Source organism: Pteropus vampyrus, unplaced genomic scaffold (assembly GCF_000151845.1).
Source record: "Pteropus vampyrus isolate Shadow unplaced genomic scaffold, Pvam_2.0 Scaffold2, whole genome shotgun sequence".
Taxonomy (NCBI): domain Eukaryota; kingdom Metazoa; phylum Chordata; class Mammalia; order Chiroptera; family Pteropodidae; genus Pteropus; species Pteropus vampyrus.
Window position 1 is genome coordinate 27,630,548 of NW_011888783.1, and position 14,217 is coordinate 27,644,764.

Below are 14,217 nucleotides of genomic sequence, written 5' to 3' on the forward strand. Positions count from 1 at the left end.
CTGATCTGCAGAACTGTAAGATAACAAATTGTGTTGTTTTAAGTCATCAATTTGATATTGAAGCAATAGGAAACTAATCCACTGGCTTCTAGAGGTGGTCAAATTCCTTGGCTTGTGGCCTTTCTGCATCTTTCAAACCCAACAGTAATGGGTTGTATCTCTTTGCATCACATTGCATCTCTTTGGTCTACTTTACTCTTCTGTATTTAAGAACTCACGAGATGATATTGGGCTGTTCGGGATAATCTAGTATAATTTTCTATCTTAAAATCTGGTGCTTAGCAACTTTTTTGCCCTTTTGCCATGTAACATATTCACAAGTTCCAGGATTAGTACAGATAAATTTGTGGGGCCATTATTCTACCTGCCACAATTCCATTCATTGATTTTTTAAATGGCGCTAATACACACAGACACGGACACACACAGACACACACACATACACAGACACGGAGACACAGACACACACACAAAATTTACAATTTTAACAATGAGTGTGCAGTTCCTTGATATTAAGTACATTCACAGTGTTGTGCAACCATCACCACCATTCAAGTCCAGAACTCTTTTCATCATGCAAAACTGAAACTATACCCATTAAGTAATAGCTGCCATTTTCCCCTTCCCCCAGCCACTGGTAACTACCAGTCTTTATTTCTCTAAATTTGACTATTATAGATACCTCATATAGGTGGAATCATGCAGTATTTGTGTTTGGTACTTAGCATAATGCCTTCAAGGTTCATCCACATTGTAGCATGTGTCAGAATTTCTTTCCTTTTTAAAGCCGAATAATATTCAATTGTATGTATATACTACATTTAGTTTATCCAATCATCTAACTATGGATATTTGGATTGTTTGCACCATTTGGCTACTGTGAATAATGCTGCTGTGAACATGGATGTACAAATATCTGCTCAAGTCCATGCTTTCATTTCTTTTGGATACATACCCAGAAGTGGAATTGTTGGGTCATACAGTAATTCTAGATATATATTTTTTTTTGAGGAATCACCATACCATTTCCACAGTAGCTGCACCATTTTATATTCCCAGTAGCAATTCACAAAGTGTTCCAATTTTTCTACATCTTTGCCAATACTTTTTTTCATGATACCTCATACCTATTGTCTTTCTAATTGTGGTTTTGATTTGCATTTCCCTAATGATTAGATTGTTGAGCATCTTATGTGCTTATCAGCTATTTTGTATATTTTCTTTGGAGGAATATCTATTGAATTCCTTTGCCCATTTTTCAGTCTGGTTTTCTTTGTTGTTGAGTTATAGGAGTTCTTTGTATATTCTGGATATCGATCTCTTATCAGATGTATGATTTGCAAATATATCTCTCATTTCATGGGTTGCCTTTTCACTGTTAGAGTCCTTTGATACAGAAGTGTTTATTTTTGGTGAAGTCCAGTTTACCTTTTTGCCTGTGCTTTTGGTGTCATTTCAAGATATCATTACCAAATCCAATGTCATGAAGCATTCCCCGTATGTTTTCTCCTGAGTTAATATTGTCTTAGTTCCTACATTTAGGTCTTTGATCCATTTTGAGTTAAATTTTGTATATGGTGTAAGATAATGATCCAACTTCATTCTTTCATATGTACATAGATATCTAGTTTTCCCAGTACATTTGTTGAAGTGTTTTTTCCCCCATTGAATGGTCTTGGCACCCTTTTTGAAAACATTTACTATACGTGTGAAGGTTTATTTCTGGACTCTGTATTCTGTTGGTCTACATGTCTGTCTTTATTCCAGTACCACACTGTTCTGATTACTGTCTATTTGTAGTAACTTTTGAATTCAGAAAGTGAGTTGTCCAACTTTGTTTTGGCTGTTCAGATCCCTTGCAAATCCATATGAATTTTAGGATAGATTTTTCTATTTCTGCAAAAAATGTCACTGATTTTGATAGGCATTGCATTGACTCTGTAATTGCTTTGGATAACATGAGAATTTTAACTGTTGAGTCTCCCAACCCATGAACACAGGATATCTTTACTTCTGTATCTTTGATTTCTTTTAGCAGTTTTATAGTTTTCAGTGTATAGTCTTTCGCTTTCTTGCTTATTTACCTAAGTATTCTTTGTGATGCTATTTGTAAATGGAATTTCTTTAATTTCCTCTTTAAATTCTTTAGTGTATGGAACCATAAGTGATTTTGTATGTTAATTTTTGTATCCTGCAACTTTGCTGAATTAATTATACATTTTTTGTGGAGTCTTTAGGTTTTGAATTATCTTACTACATATTGCTAGATTTGATGTAATATTTGCAGTATTTTTGTATCTGTTCATAAGATATGTTAGTTGTAGCTCTCTTGTAACAACTGTCCTGTTATGAGGGTAATTCTGGCCTCAGGTTATTGGTAGAATTTTTTTTCATTAAAAATTTGATAAAGCTTATCAGTGAAGTAAGTCATCCAGGTGTGGGTTTTTTTTTGTAGGAGTTTTTAACTACACATTGTTATGAATTCAGATCTAGCTTTTAATAGGTTAGTCTATCAAATTATATTTGTGAATGCTTTTTCTTGGAGGTTTGCAGTTTTTATGACCTTAAAATAGTCTCGTTGGCATCACTTAATGTATTTTGTCTTGTTTTAATCTTGGGTCTCTTGCTTTTTGTTTATAGCTGCATGCTGTCTTTCAATCTTTTTCTAAACCATAAGTGTGCATCTTAAATTTTCACATAGTGAATATCTTTCACCAAGGATAATCAATATCCTGACTTTTACCATAGTTTAATAAAAATGTACTTATGATTAATCTCTTTTAGGTCAAACTTCTTTCGTTAAGCGCCATGTTTTTGTGATTTATTCACATTGTTGCACAAAGCAGTAATTGTTCTCATGGGTGAATATACAATTTATCCATTCTACTGTTGATAGTCATTGTTGGCTGTTATAACCAATGCTGCCCTAAACCTTTATTCATGTTTTTTTGGTGAACATACATATGCATTTTTATTGGGTATATTCTTAGGCGTAGATATACAGATATTCAGAGTGGACGAATTCTTTTACACTTTCACCAGCAGTGTATGAGAATTCTAGTTGCTCTATAGCTTTAAGTGTGTCTTTCAGTTTGACCTTTGTAGTACCACTCACTTATTTTTATTAAAGCAATTGTAGATTCATGTGCAATTCTAACAGACTTGTATAATTTGTCCAGTTACCCCACTGGCAACACTGATGTAATCCACAAATCTTATTTTTCCAGTTTTACATGTATTTTAAGTTCTACACAATTTTGTCCCTTTTTGGAGGTTTGAGCATCAACCCACTGGTAAAGACAGAACAGTTCCCAACCTACAAGGACCCCTGCTGTTGCCTTTTTATAACTATATCCATCACCTGCCTTCTCTTTTCTCACCTTCACCAGTCCATTTCTAAAATTTGGTCATTTCAAAAGTGTTATATGAATGGAATCATACTGTAAATAACTTCTTGGGACTAGTTTTTTCACTTAGCAAAATCCTAGAAGAGTCACTATTTTTAGCTTTCCTGTGTTACTTTGTTTTAGAGGTGTTCTCTCTGTGGAAAACATACAGTTGATTTTTAAAAAATAGTCCTCATCTTTAATAGAATTGATTTCTCTATATTGTGATATATCTGTGTGAGATAATTCCTGCTAGCATGTTTCGAATTTAGTTTGCCGCCATCTTCTAGTTTCCTTTTCCCACTGGTACTCTGGAAGCCCTGTACTTTATATATCTATTGAATTGACTGCCTCAAAATTTTCCAAGACCCGTTTCTGCCTATAGTTTAGTATTCTTATACAGTATTTTTATTCATACATCCTTTTAAGTTATGAAAGGAGCACGTGCTTGGTGAAAAACACCATATTTTGAAAAAATTGCTTTTATTTAATATATCAGTATACCTTGTCAGTATATATTCAGAACTACTTCATTCTCTATTATAGGATAGTTATTTCATGTTATGTTATGCCATAAATTTACTCTGTTGATAGACATTGTTCTCCAAGTAATTCTGTAGAAAAAATCCTTATAGTATATACAGGTACACTTAGGCACAGCTATATTTTTAAATTTTATTATGTTCATTATTTTTTAAAATTGTCTAATTTTTGCTCATTTAGATTTCCAAATACATTTGAGAATCATTTTGTTATTCAACAAAAGAAAAATCAACATTTTGATTTGATTAGAATTACAGAAAACCTAAATGTTAAGTTTGGGGGTAAGGAGTAGAAATGACAATTAGGCATTTCATCTGTTCTTTTAGGTCTATTCTTAACAATTTAAATGTTAATTCATTATTTCAAAATTGTAAAAACCTAATAAACTATCTGACCAATTTGCTTTTTCTCTAAAGTTTTGTTTTGTCTCAATTATAAAGCAAGGACACACTCTCTGGCTTCTCTTGTTGCAGTGCAATGTCAGTTTCATGCTGATATTTTTTTCTTTGATACATATTTCTCGTTCAGGGTGCATAGTGCCACTTGAATGGAATTTAGGGCCTTTTATCAATTCAGCCATTCTATGTACCTCTTTAGACTTTTTAGGTAACTTTCTCAGACCTTCCTACCAGCCTTCTATTCTTAATGTTATTTAAAGCTTGTTTTCTGACTGTATTTGTTATTTCTGGAAATCTGATGTAGCATGTAGATTACGGGCATAGGCACTGGAGCCAGACTGCTTGGGTTTATACCCCAGCTCTGTCACTCCCTACTGTAGCCTTGGGGTTATTCAGGCCATGCATCAATTTCTCCCTAAGGTTGTGAAGATTGAGTTAATATAGGTAACAGTGCCCTGGTACAGTTTAATACTCAGCTGAGTATGTCAAAATATTTTTTCATAGTATACTGTTTCTTAGATTTTAGAAGTACTTACAGTTTGTATGTTTTCGTTTTCTGAGCTATGTGGGATCCTAATCCTGCTCTTTGTTGTCTGAGTGTGTTCCCTTTGTATTCTCATCTTCAGTCGAGTGTTACCTGTGGACTTCCAGTGTGGGAAGAGGGTATGTAGCTCCAGAGGTGTTGGGTTTGCTTTGTCCGTTTCCCAGGACCACAGGTGGGTAGCATAAATTCAGAGCCCGGGTCTGTGAGCTAATATTTTTCCCTTGAACCTTTCACTAGGGTGAAGCTATCTGAACCTAGAAGTTTCAAATCCATGTAAAGAGTTGCTTCTTTTAGTCACTATTTAGTGTAGCAAGAAATTTTGGGGTTTAATCTGTCAGAAATGGAATTCTAAGGTATGAAAATCTTATAATAGGTATTATTTTGGTATTTTACCAGAACCAATTCATCTGAGTATATTAAACTGATTTAAAATAAGATTTTGTGAATGGAGCTTAATTACTTCCTAGAACTTTCTGTACAGTTCTTGGTATCTTGGCTTATAGCAAGTCAGATGGTACTAATTGGATGAAAATAAGGTAGTGAAAAACAAGCAAACTTAGTTAATACTGAATGTAATATGCACTATTTGATTTCAAATAAGCTAACTAGTTGCAGAAAACTTCATATATGATTAAAGAACCCAGGAGTATCAATATTGAGTCAGCTGCAGTTGTTTTTAGTTACAATAAAATAGTTTCATTCATACATAAAAGGTTCTGTATCACTGATAATTCCTCCTGCTACTTTGGGATGAACTTTGGTAGAACAGTCTCAAACTGTTTAATTAGCAGTGCTGTGGGTCCACTTAGAATTCTTGTTTTCTCTGTTCATCAAATGTGTCACCAGTAGAAAACTGTTGATTATTTCAAAGAATCACTATAATGCCATGGAAAGGTGATATTAAACTTGGGGTAAACTAGGGCCAGTGTAACTGACTTCCCTACAGTAGATAACTTGTACTTTCCAGAGTGGTTTGACATTTTATTTAATGCTACCACAAACATTCAAGGAAAACCTCACTAAGGGACTTCACTTGAAGGTAACAAAATACTATATGATAAATATAAAAAGGAATTATAAGAATGATAGCACTATTATCGAACATAATGGTAATCTTGAACAATTTTTGCTTGACTCATTCCTAAAGATTAGCTAACAAAGTGCTTCAAGCTAAAACAAGGATTCAGAAAGTTTAGAGATAGGCGAAAATGAGACAATTGCAACTAAAGGGGTAACATACTTGCCGACAAAAGGAGAATTAAGACCTTCCCAGAATTTAAAAAGACCATGATTCTCGGTGAAGATAACCATTTAGCTAGGCAATTCTAAACACAGCAACAGTTTTCATAAAGTAGAAACTATGGACAATGAGGAGAAAGCACAGTAATAGACTTGATCATACTTCTCAGTTCAGAATAAAGAATACATCTTTTTGAACACAAGCCATTCATAACCATATTTAAACACTGCCACCAGCAGAAACAAAAGTGAGTCCTTTTTACCTGAAGGTTAAAAACATGCTATTATTGAGCCTAGTGGGAAATGAATTAAAGGTCATTGAACTCACAATATTTCACAGTACTATTAAAAGGCATATCAGAGCTTCACATGGATCTCTCAGAACCAGGCCTCTAAGAAGGAAGAGCTACCCAGCTGGTGCTAGTTTCTCTAAAGGGGGAGGATAAGAATTTTAGGCAGTGCCAACAATGAAGCAAATCTGGAGTGTAACCAACTATCCCTGCCAGATGAAGGGCCATGGCCAGGCACATACTGGGAAGAGCCTTCACCCTGTCTTTGTCTCCCTTTAGAAGATCCTATTCCAAGATCTAACAGGGAGCCAGCTGGCAAAGCAGAAATGTGGCTTGTAGTATCCTGGCCTCAGCATGCCTCTCAGCATCATTTAGGTTGGGAGCTGAGAGATAATAGCTTAAGAGAGCTAATCAGCATTTAGCAAAAGAGAAATAGCCTTCATGTGAGTGTGAAAAAAAAGCTTTTAAAAGGTAAATGGAAGATTTAAGAAAACCCTAGACATAATTATGCAAAATTTAAGTGTGAAACATAGCTGTAAAGTATACCTGGAACAAATGGAAAGCATTGCATTGTGATTGATAGATAGGAAGACTATTAGGTTTCGTACTAGAGATTCAGGTGGTTCCACTAGAAAGAACACACAACCACCTAGAAAATTGAGTCTTGCTAGCTTTACTAGATATGAGAATGTTATAAAGTCTCTATAAATAACACAGTGTGGGATGGTCACATGAATAGACAGACCAACGGAAAATAATTTAAAAATTCAGAAATTGATCCAAGTGCATTTGGAAATTTAGTGAATAATGAAAATGGCATTTCACATCAGTGGGGAAAAATAATTCAAATAAGTGGTAGGTATTCTGACAACTAGCCATATGGAAAAGGATAGAACTGGCTTCATCTCTTATACTGTACATCTAAAATAATTTTAAGTGGAACAAAAACATAAAAAAGGTAACTTTACAAATCCCAGAAGAAAATAACTTGGTGGAAATAGGGATACTTCCTGACCTGGAATCAAAATCCAAAAGAAATGTGAAAAATTGCTGAAGTGTTAATAGTCCATAGATATAAAAAGTAAATCTAACATTTAAAGAATACTAATCCTTCTCAAACTCTTTCCAAAAACAGAAGTGAGAACTCTTCTAAACCCATTTTACAAGGCCAGCATTAACCAGATAAGGAAACTACAAGAAAATTAGACCAATATCTCTCATGAACATTGATGAAAAATCCTCAAAATAACAAACCATATTCAGTGCATTAAAAGGATCATACACCATGATCAAGTGAGATTTATTCCAGCAATGCAAGGATGGTTCAATACTTGTAAATCAAAGTGATACACCACATTAACAAAAGGAAGGATAAAAATCACATGATTATCTCAATAGATGTATAAAAAGCTTTTGACAAAATTCAACATCTATTTATGATTAAAACTCTCAGCAAAGTGGATGAGGGAACATACCTTAACAAAGACCATATATGACAAGCCAAAAGCTTTTCCTCTAAGATCAGGAACAAGACAAGGATGCCTACTCTCACCTTTTTTCTTTTTTTGGCAAGGCAACCCTTGGTTGATCTCACAGATTGCAAGGACCTTGTCAGCTTACAATCCCTTATTTTTTTATTTTTTATGCCTACAGCACCAGGTCTTCCTAGGTGGTCTCCCATCCAAGTACTAACCAGGTCTGACCCTGCTTAGCTTCTGAGAACAGACAGGATTGGGCTTGTTCAGGGTAGCATGGCCATAGACGCACTCTCACCACTTATTTAACATAGTATTGGAAGTCCTAGCCAGATCAGGCAATAAAAGGCATCCAGGTTGGAAAGAGAGAAGTAAAACTGTCTGTATTTGCAGATGACACGATACCACATATAGAAAACCCTAAAGACTCTACCAAAAGACTGTTAGAACAAATTTAGTAAAATTGCAAGATACAAAAATCATTTGTATTTCTGTATACTACCTACAAGCTACCAAAAAGAAAAATTAAAACAGTCCCATTTACAATAACATTTAAAAGAATAAAATACCTAAGAATTTAATCAGAGGTGAAAGACCTATACACTGAAAACTATATGACATTGATAAAGAAATTGAAGAAGGCACAAATAAATGGCAAGATAACCTTTGCTCATGGATAAGAATATTCTTAAAATATCCATTCTACCCAGAGCTATATACAGATTCAATGCAATACCTATTAAAATTCCAGTGGCATTTTCCACAGAAAGAGAACAATCCTAAAATTTGTATGGAACTACAAAAGACCCCTAATAGCCAAAGTGATCTTGAGAAAGAACACAGCCGGAGGTACGATTCCTATCTTAAACTTTATTACAAAGCTATAGTAATCAAAACAGTATCATACTGGTGGAAAAACAGACACATAGAGCAATGGAACAGAATAAAGAGCCCATAAATAAACCACACACGTAAGGTCAACTTACAACAAAAGAACCAGGAATATACGGTGGAGAAAGTATAGGCTCTTCAATAAATGGTGCTGGGAAAACTAGACAGCCATATGCAACAGAATGAAACTGGTCTGCTATCTTATACCATATACACAAATCAACTCAAATTAAAGACTTGAATATAAGACCTGAAACTACAAAACTCCTACAAGAAAACAGAGGTGGTAAGCTGCTTGACATAGGTCTTTGTGATGACTTTTAAAGGCAGCAAAGCAAAAATAAACAAGGAGGATGACATCCAACTAAAAAGCTGCTGTACAGCAGAGGAAACCAATAAAATGAAAAGGCAACTTACTGAATGGAGAAAATATTTGCAAATCACATATCTGACAATAGTTAATATCCAAAATATATAAAGAATGTATATCACTCAACAGCAAAGAGGAAAAAAAAACTGAAGAGACATTTTTTCTAAATATCTATTTTCTAAATCAAACCATAAAAGATACCACCTCACACCTGTCAAAAATGGCTATCAAAAAAAAGTGTTGGCGAAGTTGTGGAGAAAAGGGAACCCTTAAACACTGTTGATGGGAATGTAAATTGGTGCAGCCACTACAGAAAACAGTATGGAGGTTTCTTTAAAAATAGAGCTACCATATGATCCAGCAATTCTACTTCTGGGTATTTATCTGAAAGAAGCGAAATCACTAACTCAAAAAGCTATGTGCACACCACCCCCTATTCCTTGCAACATTATTTACAACAGCCATGTAAATAACCTGTGTCCAGCAGTGGATGAATGGATAAAGAAAATGTATATTTTCTTTATGAAAAAGGAAATTCTAACATTTGTAATATCATAGATGGACCCTGAGAGCATTGTGCTAAGTAAAATAAGTCAGATAAAGACAGACAAATACCATAGGATCTCATTTATATGTGGAATCTAAAACAAGACATAAATCCAGAGAACAGATTGGTGGTAGGGAGGGGGTTAGGGGAGTGTTTGGGAAACCTCCAGTTATAAAATTCATATGTCCTGGGGATGTAATGTACGGCATGGTGACTATAGTTAATAATACTGTATTGTATATTAGAAAGTTGCTAAGAGAAGTCTTAAAAGTTTCTCATCACAAAAGGAAAAAATTTGTAACTGTGTGTGGTGAAAGATGTTTACTAGACTTATTGTGATCATTTCACTACATATATTTAATCATATATTTAATTATGTTATGCAATATGTTGTCGATTATATCTCAATTAAAAAATCTTCCTAAGAGCAACCCAGTAGAAAAATAGGCCAAAAATAGAAGTCAGTTCATAGGACAAGAAAAAGTAAATAGTTCTTAAACATATGAAAAATGTTCTCTTTCATAATAAATTAAAACCACCTGATATACTATACTGTTACTCATGAGAGACTGGAAAAAATACAGTTTGACAACATATTATTTTGGTGAGGCTCCAGGGAAAAGGAATTCTCATCAATATTGTTAGTAGGAATTTTTAAAAAATGGGAGAATTCCTATGGAACATTGGCATACGTAGCAAAATTATATATGTTTACCCTTTGATGTAGCAGTTCTACTTCTGAAATCTCCCCAAAATAAGACTGTTCATTGCAGCACTATTTGTAAAAGGCAAAGAATGGAAACGACCCAGATGTCCATTAATACATCCATACTATGGAATACTGCAAGAGAAATAAACATGCAAGGCATAGTTAAGTAGAAAACAAACCATCCAAAATAGTATACAGCATGCTAGCTTTTATGTAAGAATGCGTATATACTGTGTGTGTACACATACACTTGCTTGTATTTTCAAAAAGAAAATGATAAAAAGTAATATACATGGTTACCTACAAGAGAAGGGAGGGAACATGGATTAGAGATAGACTCCTCTGAATGTACCTTGTTTTGTAATTTTAACTTCAAAACCACTTAAATGTCTTACAGTTAAATCATGAAAACCAAACCAATCTCTAAAAATTAGGATAAAAAGGGAAGCAAATGGACCAAATTGTATGTCGAGCTGGTAACATAATCAAACAGGACAATTTTTTTCAAGTGATTTTCAAACACAGTATTGTAATTAGACAACCTCAGTGGATCCCTTATGTTAGTAATATACTGCCATTGTTAGTCTGAAACAATTGTGTGCATTGTAGATTAAAGCGAATAGGTTAACATGTACAAGTAATTAGGAAGCCTTTCAGTTTGAGAAAGAGCTACCAGTATAAAAAGGTATAGTGAAGCAAAAGCTCCAGTCTTTATATGTGCAAAGAATTTTCAAGAACGTGATATTAAAAATTTTAGCCAGTGGATCTTAATTTTACTTTTTGTATCATAAATCCCTTTAGTGTCAGGTCCTTAGTGGGATGAATTCTATAATCTCTCCGTATCTGTTTCCCTCACTTTTCAGTGTGTTGGAAAGTTTTGCCAAGTTATTCCTAAGGCTCCTTCCTGTCATGTTTAGCCATTTTAATTTACACACATAGCTAACATTTCTAATGTATCTTTAAGACCACTCGACCTGGCTCATTGCCTTGTCTTCCTCTCCACTACATCTGAATTACCGGCAGAGTTCTTTTTCAGTTGTAGTCTTCAAAAGGCAATAAAATATGGACAGTGTTCAAGGTAATTTGTGCAATATTAATGCCTCTTAAATGGTAGAATTTAGGGTGTTGTGGTAGAAATATTTGGGGAGTAGTGGTACAAGAGGACCACTTAAATCACAATAAAAGCCTTGGCAATGGAGTTTTTATACCTAACTCATTTTAATCATAACTTCTCTTTCCTACACTGTAAATAATTTTTGTGTTTTTTTTTTAGATGGCTATTCATATGAAAAGGAAGCAATAGAAAATTGGATAAGCAAAAAGAAACGTACGAGTCCAATGACAAATCTTGTTCTTCCTTCAACAGTTCTTACCCCAAATAGGACTCTGAAAATGGCCATCAATCGATGGCTAGAGACATATCAAAAATAAAATTGTTTATATTTTCTCAGTGATCTCATTTGAATGAGTTAAAGGTAATCAGATGTTATTAAAAGCAAAACAGAGGAGAAAGGTAAACTTCTTAAATTTAGTTACCTATAAAAAACTACTAATATTTTAAAAATACATGGGCTAAATAACACATCTAATCTCTTTTCTATTTTTATTGTGAAAACTGTTTTGTACCTGTAGAGAAATAAAGTCTTACTTTGATTTTAAATTGCAATGCTCAGATTTATCCTTGTTAGATATAGGTCATATCCCATTACAATCAAAGATTGGAATAATCTAGAATATAACAATTAAATCCTAGTTAAGAGCCATTCATTTGATAACTCTTTGGAATCCTTCTAAGGAGAATTTGTAGCAAAATAATTTTAGATGTGTTTATGACTAAACTGAGAAAATAACTTTGACATGTTTAAGTGGTAATGAATTTTTCTTCCTTGTCTGAAACCTACATACAAGTTAGATGGAATAAATTATCACAAATACATTAAGTTGACTTTGCTGAAAAACAAAGTGGCAGAGTAGCCCTTTTTTAGGATGTGGAAGACAAAGTTCTCACATAATATTCTAAGCTAGGGTGACTAGACATTTTTACACAGTAGACTGATATTTAATACAACGTCTTGAAAGCATTCACTTAGAAGAAAACTTCAGGAAGCTGAGAATGTATTGACTTTACATACCTGTCGTAGGCTGTTTTCCAGAATGGAAGCCATTAGTGGGGGTGCTCATTAGGATTAAATAGGAAGGGCAAGCAGGCCCCAGGCCCTGTGTTTATTCCCCAAACTGTCGCGGTAGTTGTTCAACAATTTCAAAATGCAGAAATAAAAGGGGAAAAGCAATGTTAATTACCTTATATATTTAGTCTCTTCCTATATTTTATAAACTTATAGCTAATAAGCTATATGTTCACAGAAAGGTAGAAAGCCTAACGACCACAGAAATCTCCAAATGCCTTTTCTTTATAATTGCTGCTTTGTACAATTTTAGTCATCCTACTGTATCACTGAATTTTACTTCCTTTGTGTCATAGCTGGGATTCACAATCTGATTCTAGAAGGGTATCTTTTTTTTTTATACATGTGCTTCTCACATTCTTATGAGGACAAAAAATGGTTGGGAACATGTTCTAGGTTTTTTTTTTTTCCTGTTGTAGTCTGTAGTGAAAGGATGCTAACATAATTCTAACATAAGATTTTTTTTAAATTAAGTCCTCCATTGGACCAAACATCTTTTGTTTTGATAAACAGACTTATTTTCCAAAGGACTTTGGCTGGTTTTATATAAAAATTACTGGAAATCAGTCATTTATACAAAAACAATAAAAGATTATTTTTTAAAAAATGTGTTCATGGTGATTTTTTTTTACTTTTCACCAGAAAAGTTTCTTGTTAAACAAACTGGCTGAAAACTAGCATGCCAAATAATTTAGCAAAGTGAAGTACTTCTGGTTTTGTATACAAATAAACCAAAGCCAAACAAGCTCCTCCCCACGATCAAGCAAACAAAAAACTAGACAAACCAAATCCAAAACCCCATCAGAAGGGACAGCACACAACCCCTCTGCCATACTCTCCAGGCCTCACCGTTCATTCAGGACTGCATCGGAGCAGCACTCACCTGCCAGTTTCCCAGGCCTCAGGACTGACCAAGTAGCTTCCCAAGGATACTTTACTATTGAACCAAATATCTTATTTTTACTAAGAATATATCAAAATCATGTAATATATAATAAATTCTAATAGTCACTAGCAGCTTCACAGGAAAAGTCATCGAACAAGAATTATCTGTTAGCCAATAACACTTTTTCTCCTCCCACTCGGTCTACTGTTTTTAACCTTTAGCTTAAATGTATCTTTAAAAGAAGGACTAAAAATAGTTTACCTAGCCCTTCTAGTGATAGCAGTAACCAGATAACCTGCAGTAGTATTAAGGAATACTTAGGCTTAAGGTTCCAAGTCAGGATTTTATTACAGTACAACACAGGTTAATATTCACTCATTCATACTACTTTGAAATACGTGGGTATAAAGACAAATGCACACTTTTAACTGAAATAAAAGTGCTGAAGATCAAACTTTTGTATTAACAGTGTTCAGGGTATTGTCAAAATGTTTTGAGATTTAAATTACTAAAGATAGCTTGTTGTCAGTAAAAAGACCAAGATTTCTGGAACATAAGTATAAGAAGTTCTTTGTGCTTTCTTCCTATTTCAGGCAAAAAGACTACTTTTGACCCTTGAATATTTGGGGATTTCTAGACGCTGTCACCCTTGTTTGAAATTATTATTAAATGAAATAAAATATGCACTTGGTAGTATCACTATAAAAATAGGCTTTTCACGATTTTCTTTAGGGTAACACGATCACCCAGGAT

At 34.0% G+C, this 14,217-nt stretch overlaps 1 protein-coding gene and 1 pseudogene across 1 annotated transcript in view; one reads left to right on the forward strand and one right to left on the reverse strand.

The window, feature by feature from the left end:
- WDSUB1 (WD repeat, sterile alpha motif and U-box domain containing 1) overlaps positions 1 to 12,052 on the forward strand; it is a 59,127-nt gene extending 47,075 nt beyond the window's left edge. The window contains exons 10-11 of the mRNA XM_023528485.1: positions 4,954 to 5,043; positions 11,666 to 12,052. Of these exons, the coding sequence (XP_023384253.1) occupies positions 4,954 to 5,043; positions 11,666 to 11,823 (248 nt within the window). The 3' untranslated portion in view covers positions 11,824 to 12,052. The remainder of the gene's footprint in view (positions 1 to 4,953; positions 5,044 to 11,665) is intronic.
- LOC111739377 lies at positions 8,045 to 8,163 on the reverse strand (annotated as a pseudogene).
- Positions 12,053 to 14,217: the final 2,165 nt, after the last annotated feature.